Source organism: Rattus norvegicus, chromosome 8 (genome assembly GCF_036323735.1).
Source record: "Rattus norvegicus strain BN/NHsdMcwi chromosome 8, GRCr8, whole genome shotgun sequence".
NCBI classification, from domain to species: domain Eukaryota; kingdom Metazoa; phylum Chordata; class Mammalia; order Rodentia; family Muridae; genus Rattus; species Rattus norvegicus.
In genome coordinates, this window is record NC_086026.1 from 44831964 (window position 1) to 44858478 (window position 26515).

The window sequence follows — 26515 nt, forward strand, 5'->3', positions numbered from 1 at the left end:
TGTCCTTTCTTTTGTAGTTACTTATAATTCCCTAACTCTATTCTTTTTGGGGGAGCTAAATTCTGGGCAGAAGAGGCCAGCCCTACCGTCAATCAATGAGTCTACATTGAGGAGCAGATTTGCAGAGTTTCCAAATTTGCTGTGATCATCTAGGCCGTTCATACACAGAAAAAGCAAATCAGGTAATAATTCCAGGAGACTACCCAGCATGACGGGCAGCACAGTGGCCTTGCCAACCACCCCTCTTCGAAGACTCGAGAAGGACTTCAGAATCCCGTCTAACATGGCAGCTGCCAAAGGTAAAGATGGCAACTGCCTTGGAAATATATATTCACAGCCTCTCTTTGAATCTACAAAACCACAGTTCCATAGTGCAGTCCAGGGATCTGCGTTGTATAGGACGTAGGGCTTATCTGAGTAGCAAACTATTTGGAGGTATGACCTAGAGTATCCGATAAGAGGGCAGAACCTTCATTAAATCTCCTAGCAGGACCAGGTCTTTCTCCATATCGACATGCTTGAACATGCCTCTTACCCTCACACATCTGCCTCTTCTGCCAACCACCGTAGCACATAGCCACCCGTTTTCTGTGCAAACCTTTGGCATCCTGGCTGCTATTCCTTCCTTTTTCCACTTGTTTGAACTGTAAAGTGGATGTGCAGATGCCGGTGCCACCAGAGGTAGAGATGGAGAAAACACTGATAGCAAAGTCCACAGTTAGAATCTCAGTTAAAAATACTGGGAACTGGTCCTCAACCATGAACCAGTTCACACGGTGGCTGCTCCATAGTGGACACTCAAAACGCCTTGTTGAACCAATTAACGAAAGGAACGCTTTTAGAATATTTGGGATGGGATCACAGGGTGGGAAGACTCGAGCCGGGATGGAGGGGAGAGGGTCTTTACCAGATTGTCCAGTTCTGGGTCATCGCTGAAGAAGGGTTTGTGTTCCTGCTCCTGCTGGTGGACAAAGTTCTCGATGTCCACATCAAAGCTGGCGGAGGTGATGCACTCTGAGCCCTGGGTGGCCTGTTCACATTTCTCAAACAGCAGCGTCAGGAGCGGGAAAAGAGGGTGCCTGCGGGGACATCAAGAACTCACACATGCGCACAGAGACCAGGCTGCCGGTGCGGCCGAGAAGCCACCAGGCTCCCTGTTCAGCAGTCCCATCACTGTTTTTTTCCCAGGGTCCAACTCCTTGAGAATGTCCCCGTCCCCAGGGTCTGCCAAAGTGGCAGCATTCTGATCTCTGGAATGAAGGACCCACTCCTGGGGCCTCAAAGGGTGCCTACCTTTTCCCTGTGGTCACATAAGCTGCAATGGAGAGGTTATATAACTCTTCAAAGAGGTCCGCGTTCATTTCAAACTCAGCATGAGTCCAGGAAGGAAATGGGGGAACTATCTGGAGAATTCTGAATGTGAATGTTCACGCTAGGTGACATGAAAGCTAAGATCCACAGCGCCATCTAGGTCAGTACCTTGTCTTGGATGTGTCCATTATAGAAACACACACGCATGCACGCACGCACGCACGCACGCACGCACGCACGCACGCAAAGGAGCACAAAATCTGAAGCCAGCTGAGGGCAACAGATGTATACACAGGGTGAAATACACGAGCCCCCAAACTCACCCACATAGGCCCATGTCTGTGGCAGACTCAATTTTCATCAGAAATCAGTTGCATTTGTAACTCCCCCCTGCACTTCCGTCACCAAATCCTAGCACAGCTATAATTGAACTGCTATTTGCATCATGACATGTGTTCCTCCAGGATAGTCTCCCTGTAAGTGATTGTCCTACCCAAGAATATTGCCATCTATACTTACAGTGGGCACTTTAAAAAATAGCTGGTGACTGAATCAATGAATAAATTATGTGTGTGTCTATATGAGCAGACATGTTTAACTAAATAAATATACGAGTCTTAGTGTAGAGATCATTACCTGCTGGAAGCTTCCCTGGCTTCCACTGCCTCATACCTCTCTCCCAACTCTCTTGGGTTTCTTCTTTATTATCTGCCTAGCGACCTAGACTTTAATCAGGAATCAGACCTATCTATCCACTCCTGAATATTCAGAGGAGCAGAAGTATGTGATTCTTCACAGACATTTGTCAAACATGAATGTTGTGTGTTTGCATCCATGAACACACATCCCACTTACTTTTGAAGCACATACCACCGTGTGTGCCTAGGTTGTTGACGCTGGAACAGAAGGGACCCCAGTTGCCTCCCCTGTTCTTCCAAGAGAGCACCTGCATCTCCTGGCCTGTCTCTAACTCCTGACACCACAGCATCTGCTGGTTTATTTTCTCTGTAGCGTCGCTTCGTGGGAGAGGAAGAGGAACAAGTGCTGGACCAACACAGGAACCACTAGCCACTTGAGGCCAGTGAACGCTTGAAATATAGGCGGTGCAACTAAGATGTTGAATCTTTAATTTTATTGAATTTTAATTAATTCAAATGTAAATAGTCACATGTGGCTAATGACCACCTTGTTGAAGAACATAGTTGAGTCCTGAGAAGGAGAGGAGACATTGCTCCCTCCCCAGGTGGATGCACAGAGAGCAGAGCTAAGCCTCTGGACAGCACAGAAAATTCAGCATCCATCAGTAGGCTGGGGGGAGCCCTGATGTCTGTCCCACCCTGAATCTTAAACATTGCGGGTAGAAAGACACACGGAAGGCTTAGTCTCATCCTGCCTAGGTCTTTCCACTCAAGTGCAGGATAGGCTGATCCTTGTTTAGAGAGCTGATGCATAAACTCCTAGGCCCCAGGGCTACGTACTGTATGCAAGAGAGAGGGCCAATGTTTAAGGTTTGTTCTTGTGCATCCCAAAATTGCCAGAAATCTCCGTTGTACCCAGGAAGGAGCTGACAGGGGGAAAACAATGGGTGAATTTATCTACCCAGCTGGAAGACAAAGAGAACATCGGGTGAAGGGGTTAAACTCCAGTATAAGTCTTCATTTGCAGCCTCCAATACTGCAGCATATTATGGTCTAATCTAACCTGATCCCAGTTTAATGCAAGATTCTCCTGGCCCTGAGTGGAATACCAAAGAAAGCCTCAGTGGCTGTAATTTAAGCAGAGCCCTGCAGTGGTTTAGCTGAGGGCCATGAAAGGCAAATTCCAGACGGCGTTATGAATTATTGCGCCTTATGAACCTTCCTACTCTCAACAGATGCCTGCTGCCATTTAAACAGCCACTAGATCAATTAGGAATGAAAGGCACAAATCGACTCTGTACAAGGGCACTAAATTACCAGGAACTAATAATCCGGAGCATCGTGCCAGGTGGTGGGGGTGCAGCCTATGCCCCAGCCCACAGCAGCCACACGGTCACTGCACATTCCTTCTTCCCCGGCTACAGGGGCGGGGGCAGATGCTAACCAAATAGAGAGTTGGGGGGTATGGTGGGGGGAGACTGGAGTTGAGCGCAGCCTCTCCATAGAGCGAGTGTTTGTCCTATGCCAGCATGTTTGTTTCACTGTGTGTGGACGTGATGCTCTATTCATGCCATACATGTGCATGTAGGACTGTGTGCATGCGACTGGGGGCTGGGTTTTGTATGCCACGAGTCTAGTGTATGCCTCACCGTAATGTCGTGTGTGTGCCGAGTTTTCTGTGTACACAGAGTGAGTGACATGTGGGATGGGTAGGTGAGGCCTGTTGGGATTCAATGCTCCAGCTACAAGCATAGAGAGGGGAAGAGGTTTCCTCGGCTCCTACTCTTGCCTCTGCAGGGAGGAGCAAGCAGCTTTTCTTAGACTGGTCAGGGAGGGGCTCTCTGAGGAGGTAGCATTTAAGTTAAGCTTGGAATGATGAGGGGGCAGTCGTGCAAAAAAAAAAAAAAACTGAGGAGAGGTGTTACCAGCAGGAGCAGGGAAACTCTGGTACAGCCACCTGTGATAGTGTGAGAGGCGGGCAGCAGAAGAGTGGAAAAGATATGGCTAACAGAGCAGCAGGAGTCAGGCTATGACGTACTTAGTGGGCCCAAGACAAAGCCACAGAGCCAGATTTGCAAGGGTGGCGGTGGGGCATAAGGTGGCCATGTCAAACACATTGGGGAGTCACATGCCCTCTTCTGCAGAGCCACTGTAAGGATCCATATTACAAACCTTCCACTTGCAGATGTCAGGTCTCCTTAGAATGAAGGTGGGGGGACACGCCTGGGGCCCTTTCGTTTCATTTGGGAGTATTTTCTTTCCATCTTTTCATTACATTTATTTATTTACTGCGGTGTGCTTTATTTATTTATTTACTTATTTATTTATGGGGGTGTGCACTATTTATGCCTTCATCTACGTACCTATTTATTGGGGGGTGTGCACTATATTTATTTGTTTGTTTATTGGAAATGTGCAGATGCCACACTACATGTTTGGAGGTCAGAGGATAATTTGCAGGAGCTGACTCCCTCCACCTAGGCGTGGCGCCCTGGGGATTGAACTCGGGTTGCCAGGCATAGCAGTAGATACCTTAACTCACTGAGCCACCTCACATTTTGGGATATTTTCTATGCTTTTTGTGTTGGCTAAGGCCCAGGGTAGATTCCATGGGATTGTCCCAGCCTCTTGCTCCCCTCATGGGCTATGCACTGGGCAGCTGAGCAGCGTTGTCAACACCCCAAGCCTCCCTTCTCTTATCTCCTCCCTTCTCAGGCTCCTATGACTGCCTGGTCCCACTGACACAGGAGCCCATCCTTGGGAGCCATGCCAGGCCAGTGGGGCTATGTGTGGGTCCCAGGTGCTTTCCTTCAGATCACGCAGTGAGCCAGTTCCCCTATTTGCATGGGGACAGCTAAGGACTACATTGAACCTCCAAGAGAGGTCAAGGAGCCAGTGATCCTGCTGGGTCCCACAGCCTTGGGCTTCTAAGGCTGTCCCCAGAACAGTTGCAGAAGAGCCACAGTCCGTTCACCTGCCTAAGTTTTGACCTCTATTTTCTTAGCCTCCCTTCCTTATCCCTGTCTAAGTGGAAAAGAAGCCATAGGGTCCCACTGAGGAGCACTTTCCAGCAGCTTCTGCTTCAGGCTTAGATCCAGAAGGGTCCATGGAAGCTGACACCTAAGCACCCTGGCATGGAAATGGCTGTGGGGATAGACTAGGGGAAAGAAAACACACATACACACACACGCACATGCTATTCATGGAAGCTTTAAATCAAGTGGCCTCAAACTGTATATGAGTTTAGTTTTAGCATGTCATTTTGTCTGGCTAGAATACTTGTTTTTTAATGTTGGTGACCAAACTCAGGTTCCCACGCATAAGCAGACAAGTACTTCGCTAGTGAACTACATGCCCAGCTGAAAAACATGAGCTTCAAGGAGCCCTTCTTCCTGCTACCCAGGTTCATTTGTCTGTGGATCAAAACCCTTCAGAAGCAGATTGAAGCAGAAATGTGGGAACTTAGTCCCCAGGGCCAGGAGTCGAACAAGATATGAGAGATGGTCATTAGACTTTATTTCCAAAGAGCAGAGGACATTTGACCTCCACAGGAGCTCACCTTCTCCCTCCCCGTGCCTTTCCAACTCTGATCTCCACGGGCCACCTCCCTCCTGACCGCACCTCCCCCTCCCTACCACCCCAATCTCTCTTAAGCCGTTCAAAATTTGGAGGAAATAAATCTCGCTGCACTAATTCAGTGAGAGTTTGAGCCTCATCAGTGCAGAACAAATAAAAGGAGTGAACTGGCATGACATTTTACTGCAGAAGAGAGGTCGTTTCCAGCCACTAATAAAAAGGATTTGACACAGACTAATAAAGAGAAATGAATTTCTCTAATGGCCTAATTTAGCACATTCAGCACTGTGCCTCTGCCTGGGTGCTGGGAGCCCGGACAGAGGCAGGAGGGCGGGAGAGACAAGGCTAGTCTGGAGAGGGGAAGAAGGGATGGTTTCAAATAACATTTTATTATTCCTTTTCGGACCCCATCCAGCCCCACCCCCACCTTCATCACCTCTTCCCGGGAGCATCCGAACTAAAATCAAGATCAAGGTATGCAGTTCCTGTTAACGATCCAAAGAAATAAAGAAGCCCTCTCCATAGAATTGCAGCCTTGTGCTAGCTTAAGAAGGTGATTAAACCGGATGTGTTGATTTCTACAGGGGTTTAAGTCATCGTTTGGTTTAATTACTTCTGACACTTCTGCCTTCGTGTTCCCTACATCACCCAAATACGCTGGTCAAGAGCACCCAGGGTGTGGCTAAGTGGGTGGGACTGCACCCCCCAGGGGAAGCAAACGGATCGGACGGGGACAGTACAGTGGCGGAAGCCCTTTGCAGACAGTCCCACCACTCCTCTCAGCAACCAAAAGCCTGAAACCCTAGGTTCCGGGTGGCCCCTCCCACTACCGCACTGAGGCTTCAGAGAGCGGGCGGGTAGCGTGGGTCCCTCCACAAAACTCTTTTCCTTCCCCTACTTCAAGACAAGACAGGTTCTTAGCAAAGATTGAGCTGATCTGTTTCCTTCAAGTTTGCAAAGACCGGGAGGGAGCGGAGACCACAGCTTTCCCGGCATCTTTGCACACTCTCATCTGACTTGATGCTCCCCTCTGTGGCTGCAGTACATGTCTCTTTACCGAAAGGACTCAGGAAAAGACAGTTGGGTCCGTTCCCAGTTCCCTTCCTTCCTGCGTAGACAACTTGGCTGTGCTGTTTCTTTTGTTTTTAATTTAAAAAAAATTTTTTCCCCCTACTTAGTGGAAGAGTAGAAACAGGATGGGAAAGAATGCCAACCGCTTCGAGAGCAACAGTGTCAGAATAGATACAGGGTCAGAAACAGGGGCTGCTGCAGACTGGGAGGGGCTGAGGGATGGTCCCAAGCCTTCGGGCATTACTGTCAGTGCTCTGTGTTATAAATCCTGTGATTCAGTCAAGCCTCTGTCCCTTCTGAATGTCTCAGCCGAATCTTTCCTTGTGACTTTGGCTAGGCTACAGACCTCAATTATGGGTCCAGCCAAGTATGTGGCTACCTGTCTAGGCTGTCCATCTCCTCCCACCACCCTATGGACATCCATGGAGCCTCCAGACTCCCTCAGCACCTTTTCCCGGCCAGACACATCTTGCTGAGTTGTGGGCAGAGGAAGCCCAGGCTCAGTGCCCACTCCTCCCAGAGCTCCCAGTTCCTTCCAAAGGGGAAAGGGTAGTGAAAGCCCTTCCCAGGTGGGGCAGGATGATGAGCAGAGGGTGGGGTGGATGATATGTGATAGAGATTTCTAGGTGGAAACAATGTAGCATGGCCAAAGTCACAGACAGCGTCAGCCTGCTCCAGCAGAGGGCTTGCTGGGGTGGGACACTAAGGGTGAGGCTGGCATTCAAGCCACTGCTTACCCTTACTGACACACATGGTTGCCAAAGGCACACACATGGTATGCCGTCTGGCAGAGTCTACCCTGGGGCTGGCATCGTGATGCTTTATTGCTAGTATCCCAGGCCAGAGAACATTGGGATCACAGAGACAATATCCCAGAAGGCACTGCTCCAGGCTTTGGTTCTGCACTGGGTTCCATTGACTTCTTAAACCTGAGCTTCCTGTCCCTGTACCCCTCCAAGTCCTTCGAATGATTGGCAGAACCCAGCTCCACACACTATCTCTCCGTGAAGTCACTTGATGAGTTTCTCTATCGGTTGTCTAAGCTCCTTCATAGCCATCACAGGAGATGCTTGGGTTTCTCTCCTGGCTTCACTCAGTTTACAGTAGGAAGCAGGGGGGTTTGGAACAAATGTAGACTTTGGGGAGACAGTGGCATGATATTTGGACAGGTTATAGAATGTCTTGAGCCTCAGTTTTTACTTTTATATATCAGAGATAACCCCTCCTACACATAGTTAACTGAAGAAACTGTCTTTGGCACCCAGTAAGCTATCAACTAATACTCGTTTATGGCCCCGCCCCTGGAAGTATGTGGACTCCTTTATGCACCAATGATACCATCTACTTCCATACATTTACTTCCCCTGTCTGCTGACTCATTTGGCTGGAAAACAGGTCCATGTACTGATCTCGATGGAGGCTCTCAGAAAGAGAGAAGGGTAGAGAGAGAAATGCCTTGTTATTTTCAGAATGCAAATCCAGCTTCCTTCCTTCCTTCCTTCCTTCCTTCCTTCCTTCCTTCCTTCCTTCCTTCCTTCGCCCCCTCTGTTGAATCCGCACGTGGTGGACAGATTGATTTCCTCTGTCCATCTGCACTTTAGTCTCTGAGACACCATCTTTTGCTGAGCTTAGAGCTCACTATTTCAGCTCTAGCTGAAGCCCAGAGACCTGCCAGTCACTCTACCCTAATTACAGTCATGCACCGACACACCGACTTTCACATGGGTATTGAGCAGCTGAACTCTGGTTCTCATGCCTGAGCATCAGGGCCCGCTACCCCACCGAACCATCTCTCCAGCCCAACATCATCACGCTTTCAATGTCTAGCGACTCCTTTCTAGTTTTGTGATGGAAAACTCTAAGCAAGTCATGTGATAGGGACACTGTTTTCTGTTGTCCCTCTGATTGGAGTCTCAGTAGCTTCTTGGCCATGATGCCTCCTGCTCTCTATGTCACTTTTGAGCTATTGAGAAAGGGTTTTGTTATGAGTCCCAGGCTGACTTTGAACTTAGGATATAGCTCAGGGTGGCCCCAAACTCCAGCAATATTCCTGTCTTAAGTCTCCTGAATGCTGAGCTTAAAGTCATGAGCCACCAGGCCCAGCCAAAGCTCCTTTATTTTCTTTTAATAATAATAAAAAATACTATCAATAAGAACTCCTTATTTCCCTATGACATTGATTTCTTCCTGCTAATCACAGCTGTTATACACAGAACTATCTCCCTTACTACACAGTGAACGACTGCTGTCTGTGACCTGATAACTTTCCAGATTCCCAATAAATGTAGAACAGAGAGTAGTACTAGCAGGGGATCAATAAAGCTCTGACCACTGATGAATGAGAAGGCTCACATGAGGCAAGCGCTGTAACTACGGCGATGAGGTTTCTGAGGCAAGAGCCTGCAGTTCTTTCTGGCTTAGAGTCTGTCGTTACTGGGCAAGCTAGTGTCAGATTTAGCCACCCGACAGCTTGTGGACACGGCTGCTGTAAAAGGACCCACTTCTGCTGGAGTTATGTGGGTGGGAGGGGTGGAAGGTCGTGGGGTGGGGTGTGAAAAAAGGTGCACGTTCAGCCTCTCCTTCTCCCCACTTCAACAGCACCAGATGGAGGGAAGAGAGCAGGGTGGGGAGAAGGGCCAGAAGCCCCTGGTTGGATGTATTTTTACTTCAGGTGTGACGCTGAAAGCATGCAGGATTATTTTTAGTCCTGCCCAGTGGGCGGTATGCTCGCCTGGGTTGCCTTGGAGAGGACTTTTTCTTGTTACTAAATTGGAACTGCATCTGTTAGGGTTCCTGGGCTGCAACCTAGCTCTCTTCCCCCAGGTGGGTGGGATGGTGCGTGTCGGACCCAGGCGTGTCATAGCCTTCTCTGTATCCCTCTGTCTATGTGCACATTTGTGTAACATGAATACACACACGAGAGAGAGAGAGAGAGAGAGAGAGAGAGAGAGCGCCTGGCACATCAAAAAACAAAATCAATATGAAATCTCAACAATATGGATGTTAAGTCTAGTCTACAAGAGCAAAGATCTAAAAAGTCTCACACGAGACTCCTACCCAGCCCCATTGTGAAAAGCAGAGGTAACAAGCTCAGGGAAGAATCAGCTTTTCTTGAAATCAGGCAGCTATAAGGAGAGGCAATCAGAGCTTCTATCCTGGTCACCTGAAATCCAGTCAGTTCACAAACAGGTCACACTGCAGCAGAGGACCCGGTTAGGGAGGTGAAGGAGGCTCCATCCACTTCGTCTTGGTCACTCGCCCACACATATTTGGTGGCACTTGTTGGGTTATAAGAAACTCTTATTTTTGCTGCAATCTACCCCTATGTACTTAGCACACCCACCATTTGACTTAACTCAGAGGTCCTGAGTTCAAATCCCAGCAACCACATGGTGGCTCACAGCCGTCTGTCATGGGATCCGATGCCCCCTTCTGGTGTGTCTGATGACAGCTACTGTGTACTCATATACACACCCTGATGTGCTGGGTGGGTGAATGATTTTATCAAACAAACAAATGATTTGAAATGTAAACTCGGACGTACAAACTCTCAATGCTGAACTCTCCTGTCTTCTCCATGTGGTAATGTTGGATTTTTTTTACATTTATTTATTTAGGTGGGTGGGTGTGTGCACATGGGGAGGTCAAAGTTCTGTTCTCTCTTTCTACCGTGTGGGTTCTGGGGGTCAAACTCAAGCCCTCAGGCTTGGCAGCAAGCCCCTTTACCTGCTGAGCCATCTCACTGGTCCCCATATGCTAATTTGAATCACTTTGTTCTGTTTCTGTCACAATCCTTGAATATTGTGTATCTTGGGGTCAAAAGCCAAGCTGCCCCAAGTATACTTAATCATCAAGACTTCTGCTAAGACAAGAAACCTCTGTTTTATCAGATAGGTGTCCAGAAGTACATCTGCTAATAACATTTCTGGGTGGGAACAAGGCTACGTCCACATTGTTGAGACTCATACTGATTTTGGTTTATGACATGCCAGGCTCTCTCTTTCTCTGTCTTTCTCTATCTCTCTCTCCGTCTCTGTCTCTGTCTCCTTCTCCCCCTCTCTCTTCTCCCTCTCCCTCTCCCTCTGTTTTCTCTTTGGATGTCTATTCTATAATATGGCAGAAAAGCCTTTTAAAAGAGGGTCAGTGATTTTGCCCAATGATAGAGCTAGAAGCTTGAAGCCTTAGTCTCTCCACATGACCACGAAGTGAACCAGTGTCTAGGAAGTGCAGAATGTTGCTAGTTAATGGAGGAGTAGGTTGGGCGAGCTGAACAGGTAAGAAGCCTTTGGAGATAGAAGTCCTAAAGCCCCAGGATGCTCTTCTCCCACTTCACCCACCTCTTCTGCATGATTGGTGAGACCCAGTCCTGACTGCTTTCCCTTTTGTAAGGCGGGACAGTGGAGTACGCATCTCAGTTGTAGCCTCTTATCACTGAGGCCTCTGAGTACCAAGCTGGGCATAACCTCGTGAGGATAGGTTTTGGGGCTTCTACATTCCTGCATCTTTCAGCAGTAAGTTATGTCTAGGTGGGGTGGGAACAGTCTGTGGATGACTCAGCTCAACCTAGACTAGGACTGAGGGGTGGAGGCACAGCATTTACCACCTCTAGGTGCACATACTGCTCCAGAACAACGTAGCTGTAGCCCATTGACCTTCCAATAGCCTGTGCAGAAACTAAGCTTGGGCCAAGAGACTTCAGATGGCAGTGGGAAGGGGATAGAATGGGCTCCCTTTGGAACTAGAGAAACTAGAGCATGCTATCACTCCCCGGATAGACTGGAACCCCTGGTGACAGCCATTAGCTAAGATGTTACTTCCCATGCCAGCAAATCCAGCTGCTCCAGGAAGCGTGCAATGGTCACTAAAGTTTCTAGTTCACAAGGCCTCGCCAAGGACACAGCCTGGAACATCTGTCCCTTGTACCTAGTACTTCAGAGGCCTTGGCCCCAGCTCTGGTTTCAATTTCTTCCTTGAAATGACTCATGTCTCTCAAGCTATCCTCAGGCTACCTTACCCAACACGTTCTGTAAATGACCAAGCATTGTGCCAGTGGAGACAAAGAGTTAAGCCCTAGGGTCACTTACTTGTAGCCAGAACACTCTTTGGTCACAGGGTGGACAAACTCCCTCAGTGACGCATCGTTAGAAAGTGGCAGTTCCCAGGGCCCTGGCCAGGAAGCTGCTGAAGAGGACAGTGACAACAGGACCCCTGTCACTTGTCTATCCTGATCCTAGGGACACTGACTTCCTAGCACCTCTCAGGCCAGCCCCTGCAAGGAGGACTTTGATGCCACTCTCTCAGGGTTTGCCTCCCTTGGGAAAGTATGACTCTCCCACACATGCCATAAGTCAGATATTTGGATACTGTTTTAGATCCCTTACTGTGTGCCAAATTTATATTTTAGCTACTCTTTATGTCCCTTTCCCTCCCCCAACCCCCTCCCCTGTCTGCACATTTCCTCATCGAGCAATGCCTTTGGGACTTAATATGATGTTCTATGTACACACGGTACACTAAATAAATGCTTCGTTGAGTAGCACAGTGAAAACCAGAGTCTGCTACTATCACCAGAGCCCCGCCCTTTACTTTCTAGACCTGATGACCCTGCTTGTGTTTCAATTTCCCGAAACATTCAACAGCAGCTGGCACCTACAGAGAACACTTACCATCCGCCAGGTGTGCACACGTGGTGTGCGTGTGTGCACACATGTGTGTGGGAGCACACTTGCCCATGCATAAGGCAGGCAGAGGTTCACGTCAGATGTCTTCTGCTTTTATTCCCCACATTATTTTTTGAGACGGGTGCTTGCCCAGGATCCAGCTGCCCAGGCACCCCTCATCACTGCTGTTACAAATGAGCATTTGCCTTGCCCTGTGTTTTTTGTTGTTGTTGTTTGTTTGTTTGTTTGTTTGTTTGTTTTTAGAGATCCAAACTCAGATCTCCATGCTTGAGCTGCAAACACCTCACTCTTGAGCCTCTCCCCAGCACCTGCCCCCACCTGGGTTCTTTACTAAGCTTCTGCCTGTGCAATCTAATCCTCCTGGCAGCCCTGATGAAGATAATAGTGTTACGTTCACTCCCATTTAGTGAGGAGGAAGCCGGGGCACAGAAACACTGAGCGCCCAGTTGTGGAACCAGCCCGTGAACCATGCGGCTGCCGAGGCTGGGCTCCTAATACCGAGACCCACATCACTGAATGTTTCAGATCGAGGCAGCCAAAGCCACACAAAACGGGGCCTATGCATAAGACCCTCCGGTCCACTCAGCATGCACTGCTCTCCGCAGTGGACATTGCCCAGCGTTATGTAACTTTATCCTGGGCATTAGTGTTTTCTTTGCTGCAGTTGAGAAAACGGAGGCTCGGAGAGATTAACTCACCCAAGGCGACAAAGTTAGTTATCACCACGTCTATTTCTAGAACATCATTCTGCTTCCCCTGCCTAGCATGGGTTGCTAAACTGAATTTGCACCTCCAGCTGAAGGGACTATCGGATCAAGCCTCAGGATTCGGTGACCTTTAGGAGGGTCTCATGGGAGTGATCTGACTGCTGCTCCCTGTCCCACTTCCGCCCTTCTCCCACAGTTGTGGATTTGAGATGAACCCAGTCTGGATGCAACAGGAACGAGTGTAATACACACAGCACTTTAGGAATTCACCTTGGTTTACTGAGTGACAGTTGGACTTGGCATGAGATCTCAGGGGGTAAGGCACACCCGGGTGAGGATCCCTGCTGAATGGCTCAGGGAACTGGGGGACTGGTTTAAGTCTTCCAAGTGCAGTATGCAAAAACACCCAAGATTCTAAGTCAGGAGAAAAGAAAGGGGGTGAAAGGGTTTAAAGCAGGGCCTCTGGAGTTGCTACGATGGAGTTCCCTCACTGGTAAGCCAGCGAAGGCTCTCGGACAAGGGTGTATGCTGAGAGTGGGCTTGTGCAAGCAGACAGAGACTTAGGTGCATCCCCAAAGCTGAAAACTCTTGGCCTTAGCATGCATGTGGAGCACTACGGTGCATGCACACAGATCCAGCACTTACTCCACCCTCTGCACTTTTTGAAGCATTAAGTCATCAAAGAGAGAACATTTCAAGTTAAGACTCCAGAGTTAGACCGGAGGGTTCAGAACCGGGAGTGGAGGATCAAGGCCATTGAAAGCCACTGAATCTGCACATGGGATTATCCCCCTCCCTCCATTTGTAAACAGAGACTGTGTATCTGTGACTTGGCTCCTTGCATTCGGATTGTACTTCATGCTGGCAAGACCCAGTCCTGTGCATTTCTTTCCAGCTCTTCAGTAGCAGTTTTGAGTGGGTCATGGAAGAAACATTTACAACCCGGAAATTGGCAAATGTTACAAACCGTGCTCTTTGCTTGTCTTCCCCCCCCCCCCAACACACACACTAATTGCCAGCATCTCATACTAGGACCACAGTGTATTCACAGGGTACTGTCTGACCTATTTAATCCCTTCAACAAGCAATTCAGCACCTTCTTTGCCTATGCTGTACGCTGTGGAGGGTGACTTGTGTTGAGTGCTGGGGACAGAGCAATGAGCAAGATAGACAGGAACCCAAACCTGTCTGCATGGAGTTAACGGTCCAGCAAGTGGAGGGCACAGACATGTTCATCCAGATGTTAATCCAGTTAATTTGCCGAGCAATGGCACAAAAACTACGGGTCAGAGATCCTCCACCTGATTCTGCAGCTGACCCCTAGTGCTTTTTAATGGGCAAGCGGAGCACGCTTGGCTTTACTATATTTTTTTTTTCCTATTCAGACCTCCAGCCCACATTTCTTTATCATAGGTAACTTCAGCCCGGACAGGGGGTCACAGCTCTCAGAGAGGTTCTTGCAGCCATAGGAGAGACAGCCACCAGTACCTTAGCTGAGCAAAGTCACCCTCCTCCCCCCCTCTCGCCCTCCTCCCTACCTTGCACCTGGCCAGCCTAGCTCCATGCCACTCTTCTGCTCCCCAGGACACCATGGTTTCCATGGGAACCCACACACTTCAAAGGGGAATGAAGGAGACTGGAGGGGGAGGCAGGGGAATGAAAGCTGGATTAACCTCACCCTCTTGGCCCCCTCTCTGCTCCGCATCCTAATCCCTCCGTCTCAAACTGCACCTGACACCTGACCGCTGTCCTGCAGCGTGGCAGGTGGGGTGTGGCAGTCCAAGTTAAATTTGAACTTCCCTGGAAGGAGACAGCAGAGTTGAGGTGGGGGCTGAGAAAACTGAGGATCATCCAAACCTAAACCTCCTTACTCCATAGGCCTCCCCTCCTCCGATTCCCTCTCATCATTGCTCCTGGGCCACAAACACAATTACCCGGGATGTGCATCCAATCATGGGATCTGCTTGGATTAGACTGAAATCATTAATCTGAGCCGGAGCTCCTGGTTGCTTTGCTGATTAGCCCAGATGATGCACCGGTATGATCCAATTAAAGACAGGCTCTGCTCGCCCCCTCCCCCAGTTTCCAGATCAGAAGGGAACCAATACATTTCATTAACACATCCTTATACACAAATAAAACCTTGGGGGCACTGGCAGGCCCCTCCCCCCTTGCCACACTGTCCCTCTGCCTCTCAGCAGGGCAGCTGGTGGGGGAGCTTCCCCCCATCTTTTTCCATCTATAGTTCTGGAAGGGGCCACAGGGAAGACTTCCTAAAAACATAGTGTTGGGCACTAATCTGAATGGAAGGGCCTTGTTACATTTATTGACATAAAACGTGGACTCCCTAATGTGCTTTGGAACAACCAAACTGCCCCGAACAGGCAAATCTAATTAAAATAACTGACCCTACAGGAGGCTGGGCATCCAAGCAGTGGCTGCAGAGAGGGCTGCTGGTACTAATAGGAGAGGTATGAACATAGGAGATAACTCTGGGGCTCTGGGCCTAGAGGCAATAGGACCAGAGAGCTAGGCAGTGGTACAGGGGTTAGTCCCAACCTAGCTGTGGGGAGCTAGGCAGCCATGTTTGCCTAGGAGTCCCTGTACGGGGTCAGTTGGTCACAAGTCCACCTCGGGCAAATGCTAAGAGCTTCTGTTGGGTTATCCCAGGGGACAAGGGATGAGCTGGAAGAAGTGTTAATGGAAGGACCATCTGAGTCATATTTCACGAGACATGGAGGACAGGTCTGGTGGGTCACCTCTCCTGAAGCTTGGCTTGGGTGTAGCGTAAACCTGGGATCCTGGGAAGGACTCTGGGGCCCAGGGATCTTGCTGTGATGGTCTCGTGGAGGGCAACTCTGCTTTATGCCAGCCATGGTGCCAAGTGCTTACACAGGCTGCCTCATTAACTCCTCTTAATGCTTCCGGAGTCTATCATGAACCTTTAGGCTCAGTAAGAGGTAGAAGCAATTTTTGGATTTCCAGAAACTTCATTTCTAGCAGATATCATGACTTGATGCACAATGGTGGTCGTGTTTGTGGCCTAGGGGCAGTAGTGAGAGAGGTCAGAGGAAGGGAGACGGGTGAGGTGGGGGTGGGGGGGGAGGGGTTGTAGGAACTATGCTCAATCTTCTCCGCCCCCCACCTTAAGCACCTTCTTTTCTCTCAAAGAGCACCCTTGTTAAAACTTGTATTGTTTTATGTGTATGACTGTTCTGCCTGGATGCATGCTTGTGCCTCTCAAAGTCAGAAGAGGGCATTGGATCCCCTGGAACCGGACTATTGTGAGCTGTCATGTGGGTACTGGGAATCGAACATGCATCCTCTGGAAGAGCAGCCAGTTTCTTTAACCTCAGAGCCATGTCTTCAGGCCCAAAGATCCTCTTAATCAGACGCGTTCTCTGTGATCTAAGTTCACCACACACCCCACCCCTAAGGGTCTGAAGAGACGCCTGAGGTTACCCTCTAAGGTGCATATGAATCACCCAGGACCATGTGAATTTCATATAATCCTGAGGTTAGGGTGGGCTTCAAGATGTCTTTCTAATCATCTCTAATCTAGTCATACGATGCGCTGCGGCTGACCCGTGAACCACATGGGGAGTGGCGGTTGTCTAAATTGAGCACTATGAGCCATCAGGCCACGAGGGTAGCTTGCAGAGGTCACTTTGCTTTCTCTCCCTTCTCAGGCTGCTGACAGAGGCTCACACGAGCTCCTTTACAGGCAGCTGTGTGATCACTCTTTTCAGCAGGAGCTGCTCTGGCCACTAGCTGATCCTGATCCTATAACACAGACGATTCTGTTTTGCCTGAAAGGGCTGGCCTAGGTGTTTCTCCACCTGGTGGAGTCTCTTGCTCAGCCAGTAAGACCAGCCACAAAGGCTGCCACCCAAAGGAAACCTGCCCAGTGTCTCTGAGTACACAGTGGTGGCTTCTTATTTGCATATCTATTGGTTCCTGGGGTGACAAGTACTGGTGTTTACCTTCCTACCCATCTCTCTTTCCCAGGAGTCTAACACAGTGCCTGCAATATTAATAGTAATGATTTTATAGGAGACTATGAAGGAGGGAGAGAGGGAGGGAAGGACACTGAGGGAGGCTAGTTTGCCCTCCCTGGGAGTTACCAACGCCAGTTACTGATCCCAGAATTCTTTGGGCAGAGCCCTGCATCCAAGGGTAGCTGGGCCTGGCTTTATTCTTTGCACAAGGCAAGGACCAGGTACTGTTCTATTTTACTGCAGGGCCTAGGTGTTGGCATCGGAGGCAATCAGCTTATCTGAGTAACTAAAAATAATGCTGAGGATAATGATGATAACATCACTAATTACAACCATTATCATATAGGCATTGTCTTTGGGGTGTGGGGGAAGGAAGGATTCGGTCTTCCTATTCATTTGTCTTCCCATTCGCCTGTCTTGGGTGCCTTATTCCCCGTGTTACTGGCATTTGCTGTGATGCATACCTTCCCCAGGTATGTTGCACTTGCTGATGCGCGAGAGCTTGCACCGGTGCATGTGAGCCATTGTCCAGCCTCAGCACCAAGTGAAGACTTGGGCATCTGTTTTTTGTACCGTGGGATCCTCATGAACGAATGACAATAACAATTTCATTCAGGTCTGTTTTGAGATAACCACACCCTCTTCCCCAACCACACACACAGGAACTGGAGTTCATTAAAGCTGATGGGGATTCCCCTGAGCTTCACCACCTTCTCATTCAGGATGCCGCCCTGCCCTGGGTACACGGCTCAGGCAGAAGGAGATGACCGAGCAGAGGAGCCTTTCCTCCACAAACTCACCCTGGGGAAGTACCAGGACCCACACAGTCACACGCAATACCTCTTGCTAAGAGCATGAATCAGAGAGTGACCCAAGGAACAGCTGGGGCCACATTTACCTGGGATGCTGACAAAGATAATTCACACCCCTCTTCCTGGTGATTGACCAACTGATTCAACCTGTCTGAGCCTGCAGCCTAGACCTGGGTGTTTTGATAAGCTCTCCCTGTTTGCATGCACGCAAAGTTTAGTGACTGTCAAGTTGTAGATGGGACAACCAGATGACTAGTGAACCTGTTGGAGTGAAGGTAACAAGAAGCGGGGCAAGGAGAGGGTTTGGTTGGCTGAACTGAGGGTTTCTGATGTTTATTAGGAACTCCCTTCCCACTTGAGATGGGAAGGGAGTTTTCATGGCTGATACTGCCCTCATACCCTCGTATCTCTCACAGGTACTTCTAGCAGCTAAAATTAACCCACAGGGAACGGCCGGGGGTAAGCGGACTCTGAATTGGCTCGAGAGAGGGGGAAGCTCAAGCAAGCTGTTTCTGGCTGTCACTGTTGACCAGTGTACCCTCTGATCTGCATTCTCATATATCAGCTAAGGCTTGCTGCAGAGTCCCCTACCTGTACACAGCTCGCTTGTCTGCTTCAAGCTGGGCCTGGGGATCAATGGGGGCACTGGGCACAGGTGTGCTGGCGGTGGCTGAGGGTGCTGCGATGTGAACAGCCTGGGCCTTGGAAGGTGGCTGGGCAGTTGCTGTCATCTGCAGAGAGAAGAAACAGGAAGGCAGATTAGGTGGAGTGAGAAAGGACTCCCTTGGTCTATGCTGGACCTGGAGGGGGGAAAATGGGGGCAAGAGAGCTATACATACTAAAGTGTATCCATGTATGCATTTGCCACAGTGGACAGTAAACGCCGTCTTTTCATTTAAATAAGTATGTTCTTAAAAAGAAAAACAAAAAACAAAAAACAGCAAAACAACACCCAGTAACCGGGGAATGGATGCCAAACACACATACTTAGAAAACAAAGAATTTTATTTTATTTTACTGAAACAGGGTCTCCTGTAGCCCAGGTTGGGCTTGATGTCTTTTTAAGGCTCACCTTGAATGTGTGCTCTTCCTGTTTCTGCTTCCCAAATACTGGGACCATAGCATACATACCTACCATGTCTCGGTCTAAGAGATGGCTCTTAATGCAAATGTTGTGATCTTTGCCCAGAAGTAGAAAAATAAAAATAAAAACAAAAACAAAATCATAATACAACAAACTGCTTAAATTACTCCCATGAGTCTTTTTGGTATGGGAGGTTTGACTGCCTGTATGTGTACCATGTACATGTCTAGTGCTGTTAAGTTCAGAAGATGGCGGTGGGTCTCCCCTGAAACTGGAGTTAAAGATGGTTGTGAGCTGCTATGTGGGTGCTGGAAGTGAACTCAGGTTCTCTGCAAGGACATCAAGTGCTATTAACCGCCGAGCCATCTCTCCAGCCCCTGTTTATGAGTCTTTTTGACAGTAATGAGTTTAATTAGATAGCTTTGAAAGTAGAAAAAAATAGGCTGAGTATTTTTCATTTGGACAGTTCTATTCATCCCTTCTCATTCAAGTCAAGAGGTAACTCTTCAGGTAGTTTTAATGGCCAACTGAATGGCTGTGCAAATTTGGCTTATATAGCCACTCAAAGATGAAGTTTTTAACAGACAATGGACAGATGTCTGCTCTTGATTGGAGCAACAACTTTAGAAAAAATGGTTTTCATAGCATGTCATAGGGTTTTGAGGGTATTCCAAGGTCTACAATTTTACACCAACTATACCAACCAATTCCTTTCAATATAATACATTGACTTTTCTGTTTAACGTTCCATTTAAAGAAATGGTCCAGTATCTCTAAAAACCATTATTATAGAACTTAATTCTTTTACATTATATTTCTTCTAGTTAAATAGACTCCTAGAATGGTATCAATACATCCTTCCACCTCTCCCGGATACCAAGACATCTCAATGTCCTTGGCCAGAGCTCCCATCTGGCTCTGGTGCTAAGACCTTCTTCACCACCCCCTGGCACTCAACTGGCCATACCTAAATAAAAACGACTGATGTTCGATGAGAAAAAGAGTCAACGAGTAAATGAATGCGTATGCTTAGAAGGAAACAGGCGTATCACAGCTTGGGAGTTCATAATAGGATCTGTGTCCGTGCTCTATGGAAGAGAAAGTATTGGGTGAATATATCACATTACTGCTGCGTGTATGTCCCTAGGACATAGGCAGATCTTGTTTTCTCTACATATATTTCTTTAAAGGGTACCACCCTTTAAAGAATAATCCAACCTCCCCCATCTGCCCCTTGCTTTAGTTTTCTGCATATTCATCAGCCTGACCATAAACTATATGTTTATTTGATTATTTTCTCCCCACTCCTCTCTAAAATGCAAGGAGGGCTCATAACAGCTGCATTCTGCCACTAGAAGGCATTAAATATTTGTTGAATCAATGAATTAATGAATAGCAGAGGGTAAACGAGACACCATAAGAGAGGATCCGTGTTTTACTATACTGTGTCTTTTTTTTTTTTTCAAAAAGAAACACCCCTACCACCATAGAATACAAACTCAGTGCACAGGAGACGGTGCCTCAAGGCCAGCAGACAACTGTCCTCTTACTAGCCTTTGACCTCAGACAAATCCCTTAACTTGCCTAAGCTCCTTTTTTTTTCCCCTCATCAGTATGCATTTAGGATTGATGGTCTTTAAAGAGATGCTACATGAAGGAAGTGTGAGGCAAATGTACTAGACTTCACGATGGGCACACTCAGTTCAAACGGTGGTCACCTTTACAGTGATCTGAGCCCTCACCCATTAATACAATTAGTGTTTGCAGGCACTTCCAGAGTCCCTGCCACACACTAGACACTGTGCTAGGCTCTGGGCTTACAAGAGCAGTGCCTGACAACATGGAAAATTTGGCAAGATCATAAAAATGCCAGAAGTAGAAAATACAGTATAATTCACTAGAGCAAGGCATCTTCCACTGTATGTGGCCTGGTGGACAACTGCATGGATTGTGAACTACACCTCACAGACAACAATTAAAGGACAGATGTCAGCATGGTAGAGGTTTCTAATCAAAGGCTTCCTTATTTTGGTCATTTTTTTCAACATTTTTTTTTCTTGGTGATTTAAAGGTTGTCTGAGCACCAAACACAGACACTATTGCTGATGCCAAGAAGTGCTTACTGACAGGAGTCCGATATAGCTGTCCCCTGAGAGGCTCTGCCAGAGCCAGACCAATACAGATGCGGATATACATAGCCAAACATCAGACAGACAAAGCATAGAGACCCCAAAGGAGGAGTTAGGGTAAGGACTGAAGGAACTGAAGGGGTTTGCAACCCCATAGGAAGAACAATAATATCAACCAACCAGACTCCCCAAAGCTCCCAGGGACTAAACCAGGAACCAAAGAGTACAAATGGGGCGTGGGGGGGGATTCATGGCTCCAGTTGGATATGTAGCAGAGGATGGCCTTATCTTACATCACTGGGAGGGGAGCCCCTTGGTCCTGGGGAGGCTTCATGATCCAGGGTAGGGGAATACTAGGGCGCTGAGGCAGGAGTAGCTGGGCAGGTAGGGGAACACCTTCATAGAGGCAGGAGGGACGGGGAAGGGAATAGGAGGTTTGTGGAGGGGAAACTGGGAAGGGGGATAACATTTGAAGTGTAAATAAATAAAATAATCAATAAAAAGAAAAGAAAAACAAATACAAAGAAAAGAAGGTTGTCTGAGGAAATGTTCAACAAATTTATGGATGGTGAGAAACTTGGGCCCAAAAGATCTTTATAGATTTGGACAAGAGGGCAAACCTAATAAGATTATTTTTCATCTAATAAGTTAAAATTGAACACTTCTAAAAATAAAACATAATCAATAATGTGAGTGCAGAAGAGGGGGTACAGGGGTTATCATCAGTGCATTAGCTGATGGCTTGCTCAATACATCCAAGGTGTAATGTGTCCATGAACAACACACAAGCACATCCCAACATGAATGGATGCTGTCTGAGGAGGCATTAAGGAAAGCCTAGAGCACAATGAGGGGGTTGGGATCCTGTTTTCCCTTGGATTAAACATTTGGGATCCTGTTTTCCCTTGGATTAAACGTTTGGGATCCTGTTTTCCCTTGGATTAAACAAGTACGTGAAGGCACATTCAGAGGACAGCTGACCAGCATGGCGATGGCATTCTGTAGTTTGTTTCAAGACAACTCCATGTAGGACCTAGAATGTGTATGCATGATTTGGTAGCCAGGGGAAATAGGAGGACATGAGACTCCCCTTTAAATATCTGAGTGAGGGGATTATAATTAAACAGGAGAGTTGTAGAATTTGCTCCAGTCGTAAAGTGAGCACAACTACATCAACAGAGCTCATCCGATGGTGAAATGTCAGTGCATTGATACACTCTGCTATGCCCACTAGGTAAATTGTCAGGTGTCCTTGAAAGAATCCACGGAGCTTTGACTAAGATGAGATTCTAAAGAAGGGCGAGAGAGGAACTCTTCTGTTTGACTGGGGAAAGGCAATGGAAGGCCCTGATGGGATAAAGATGAATGCTTAGAATGAAAATTAAATCAAAATCGGTCATTTGCTGATCTCCTGAGAGACCCTCAGAGACTCTTAGAGGGTGGGAGAGACCAGAGCTGGTTTGAGAGGGAGGATGACTCAAATTTATGTGGCTTGTGGGGGCTGATCCAGCGAAGTCTGCATTTCTTTCAGGCTTGGAGGATGAATGTTTATTTCTGAATAGGTTTCTTTCGCTAGCCATTTCCAAAGACCTGGAATTCAAATAGGACCAGTCACTGTTTACAAGGTCAGAGACCCTCAGGAGAATAGGGGTGATTTGAAATCAGTTTTAGGGGCATCAAATTCTAAAGGGCAGGAGCAGGGGGAGAAGCTGGGAGAACCAGGGCAGGGCAGGGCAGGGCAGGGCAGGGGAGGGGAGGGCAGGGGAGAGCAGGGCAGGGCAGGGCAGGGCAGGTCAGGGAAGGGGAGGGCAGGGCAGGGCAGGGCAGGGGAGGGGAGGGCAGGGCAGGGCAGGGCAGGGCAGGGCAGGGCAGGGAAGGGGAGGGCAGGGCAGGGGAGAGCAGGGCAGGGCAGGGAAGGGCAGGGAAGGGGAGGGCAGGGGAGAGCAGGGCAGGGCAGGGCAGGGCAGGTCAGGGAAGGGGAGGGCAGGGCAGGGCAGGGCAGGGGAGGGGAGGGCAGGGCAGGGCAGGGCAGGGCAGGGCAGGGCAGGGAAGGGAAGGGGAGGGCAGGGCAGGGGAGAGCAGGGCAGGGCAGGGAAGGGCAGGGAAGGGGAGGGCAGGGGAGAGCAGGGCAGGGCAGGGCTATTAAATGGGTTCATGGAAGTGCCTGTGAAACTGATGGTTGAAATTTTGGGGAATTTCGTAAACTGGTTGATGTCTGGGTGTCTTGAAATTGGCCACAGTGGGAGCACTTACAGCAAGGAAATTGGTGAACGGTGCAAATCAGGACTGGACCCCCCTCTCCAACCCATGCTTCCAGAGCCAATTACTAACTAGCACACTAATTCCAGGGTACTTCCCAATTGACTTCCACCCACTTTCCTTGCTTTGACATGGGAAAAAATTAACCATACATCTCCACAAGGCCATTCGGAACATTCACAGCTGCTCTCAAATGGACTACTCATCCAGGGCATTTCCTTTAGGGAAATTGTACCTGTATGGCTCACTGTGGACAAGGCGGGGGATGGCTTTAATGCAGACATGCAGCACAGTCCTCTTACAAGCAGAGGAAGCTAGGGCACAGAGAAGGAGGGAGGCAGAGTTATCCAATGCCTTGAGAGCAGACTAGGGAATCAGAAAAGCCTCAGCAAGTGAAGGAGCCTGGATCAGGCTTGGGGTCGATGAACCACTAACGGTTCTTAGTGATGAGTTTTGGGGCACGTCTCCTGGCATTATTAAACTTCCTAATGCAAGAGTAATACCTGCCCCACAGACTAAGGGCAGTAATCAAGGGAACTAGATTATGGACAGGGCATTATGGTGTTGGCTCCGAGGAGGCCCATCTATGTGGTTCCTGACTCTTTTCTCTTAGCTGTGGGTCCTTCTTGGAGTGAAGACTTTGGGACCAGTACCTGCCTGCTTCCCTTTTTCTATGTACGTAAGATGGAACTAGCCAAAATCCTTTACTTCAAGGACTCCCGTCCAATCTCTTTCTCCTTCTTCCTTCCTTCCTTTCTTCCTTCCTTTCTTTCTTCCTTTCTTTCTTTCTTCCTTCCTTCCTTTCTTCCTTCCTTCCTTTCTTTCTTCCTTTCTTTCTTCCTTCCTTCCTTCCTTTCTTCCTTCCTTTCTTTCTTTCTTCCTTCCTTTCTTTCTTTCTTTCTTCCTTCCTTTCTTTCTTTCTTTCTTTCTTTCTTCCTTCCTTCCTTTCTTCCTTCCTTCCTTTCTTTCTTTCTTCCTTCCTTCCTTTCTTTTTTTCTTCCTTTCTTTCTTCCTTCCCTTCTTTCTTCCTTCCTTCCTTTCTTTCTTTCTTCCTTCCTTTCTTTCTTTCTTCCTTTCTTTCTTTCTTTCTTTCTTTCTTCCTTTCTTTCTTTCTTCCTTTCTTCCTTTCTTTCTTTCTTCCTTTCTTTCTTCCTTTCTTCCTTTCTTTCTTTCTTCCTTCCTTTCTTTCTTTCTTCCTTCCTTTCTTTCTTTATTTCTTTCTTCCTCCCTTCCTTTCTTTCTTTCTTCCTTTCTTTCTTCCTTCCTTTCTTTCTTTATTTCTTTCTTCCTCCCTTCCTTTCTTTCTTTCTTCCTTTCTTTCTTCCTTCCTTTCTTTCCTTTCTTTCTTTCTTCCTTTCCTTCCTTCCTTCCTTCTTTCCTTTCTCTTTCTTTCTTCTTCCTCTTCCTCCTACTGTTCCTCTTCTTTTTGGTGTATGTATGGATGTTTTGTCTACATGTATGTTTGTGTATCACATGCATGCCTGGTGTCCACAGAGGTCAGAAGAGGGTGTCGATCTTCTGGATCTATAGCTACAGACAGTAACGAGCTGCCACGTAGGCGCTGGGAGTCAAACCTACCTCCTCTGGACGAGCAACAAGTGCTCCTAGCCTCTGAGCCATCTCTCTAGCTTCCTTGGTCCAATTCTTAAGTCGTGTTTCCTGTCTGCCACTCTATAAATGGGAAGAGTCAAGGCTATGAATGCATGACTAGATATACAGTATCTACGGGAGCTAAGAGATCCAACTAGTCTGACAATCTTATCTTGGAACGAGTAGAAGAATTTCTGGGTAGCCGTAAGAGAAGTCAGAAAGTGGCATGTTCACGGCCCACACTAGCACTTTATGACGCCTTCCCATTAAACACCTCCCTTCTCTAATAGTAGCAGGGGAACAGCCAGCACCTATCAGAGTCTACCTGACTGATCATACAAGGTTGCAGTAGGCCTTCAAGCTGAAGAGCAATCCTGGGCAGTTCCTCAGTCCATTTTATAGAAAAGAAAACGGACATTCATGCAGCTGAAGAGACTCCTGAAGATCTTTGTTACCTGTGTCTGTAACCCAGTGAATTTCAGGTCAATTTTCCTGACAGTGATTGTGCTGAAAACACTTCTAACTTAGGTGAAACCTAACGAGAGAGTTATGGAGGGCTTATTAGCCCAAAGTGACCTACTGCTCCATTGATTTTTCTTCAGGAGAACAGAGAGGCCCTCTGGAAACCCTGAACTATGGGACAAAAGCTGGGCTAGAGGCCCTGAGCTCCCAATTGTGGTCAGTGCTATGTCCTGCCAGGATCTGCTGGGAATTCTGCTTTGATACTCACAGAGGTGGAAGCAGGTACCTTAAGTAGAGAACCACAACAAAGTCTTCCTAGCAGGTTAGAAAGGCGCTTTGCATTAGGAAGAGCAGAGTGCTCCCATCACATAAAAGTCGTTTTGAATTTCACCCTTGACCCTGACTGCTGGGCAACTTTGATGTGTCATTTGCCCTTCAGATGCCTTATCTGAGGAAAAAGAGTGATGTTTCCTACCCCCTCTCTGCTGGGAGGGCAGCTCCCACTTGATGGTACTGACCAGAGACACATCAGTGTGGGCAGGACATCTGCTCTTTGCTTGCCTGGCCTGGTAGCGTGTTTCCAACGACCTGCCAGATTGTCTTACTCGCCTGTCAGACTGGAGGATGATTGAGGGCAGTGGCCAGTGTTGTAGCCCTGCTGTCCGATACAGAGACCATTCAAACTCTGTGGAACACAGGAGGAGCTGGTGTGGAGCAGAGAGGATTTCCCAGTAATGATACCTTTCTAGCTGACCCCAAATACCTCAGGTCATAGCAGAGAAGCCTACAGTCTCTGGCCACACACTGATGGGAGCAGTGGGCACCCTGTCAAGATCTGGAGCTGAGAGATCTCAGCCGGATATGCGAAGGTGGGCACCTTCTTTACAGATGGCTCTGCCTGCCTGCCTGCCTGTCTGTGAGACTTGAGCAAATTCTTCGACCTTTCTGATGCCGGTCTATAAAATGGGAATAGTTGGGGTTGGGGATTTGGCTCAGTGGTAGAGCGCTTGCCTAGGAAGCGCAAGGTCCCGGGTTTGGTCCCCAGCCCCGAAAAAAAAAAAAAAAAAGAAAAAAGAAGAAGAAAAAGAAAAAAAATGGGAATAGTTTTTAATACCTCCAGTTAGAAGTGACTGGAGGGAAATGAGGTATTGCATGGCAAAGCAGCTGGAATTTAATGGGCCTCAGCATGGCAGTTGC

The 26515-nt window shown here is 48.1% G+C and overlaps 1 protein-coding gene across 22 annotated transcripts in view; it reads right to left on the minus strand.

The window, feature by feature from the left end:
* Pknox2 (PBX/knotted 1 homeobox 2) overlaps nucleotides 1-26515 on the minus strand; it is a 262470-nt gene that overhangs the window by 42500 nt on the left and 193455 nt on the right. For 19 of the 22 annotated variants that reach the window (XM_039082146.2, XM_039082131.2, XM_039082142.2 and 16 more), the window contains 2 exons: nucleotides 18386-18525; nucleotides 908-1079 (listed from right to left, as the gene is read on the minus strand). In XM_039082146.2, the coding sequence (XP_038938074.1) occupies nucleotides 908-1079; nucleotides 18386-18525 (312 nt within the window). Of the gene's footprint in view, nucleotides 1-907; nucleotides 1080-18385; nucleotides 18526-19845; nucleotides 20023-26515 lie in introns of those variants that run through there. The other 3 variants (XM_039082145.2, NM_001271279.1, XM_063266121.1) reach the window with 3 other exon arrangements.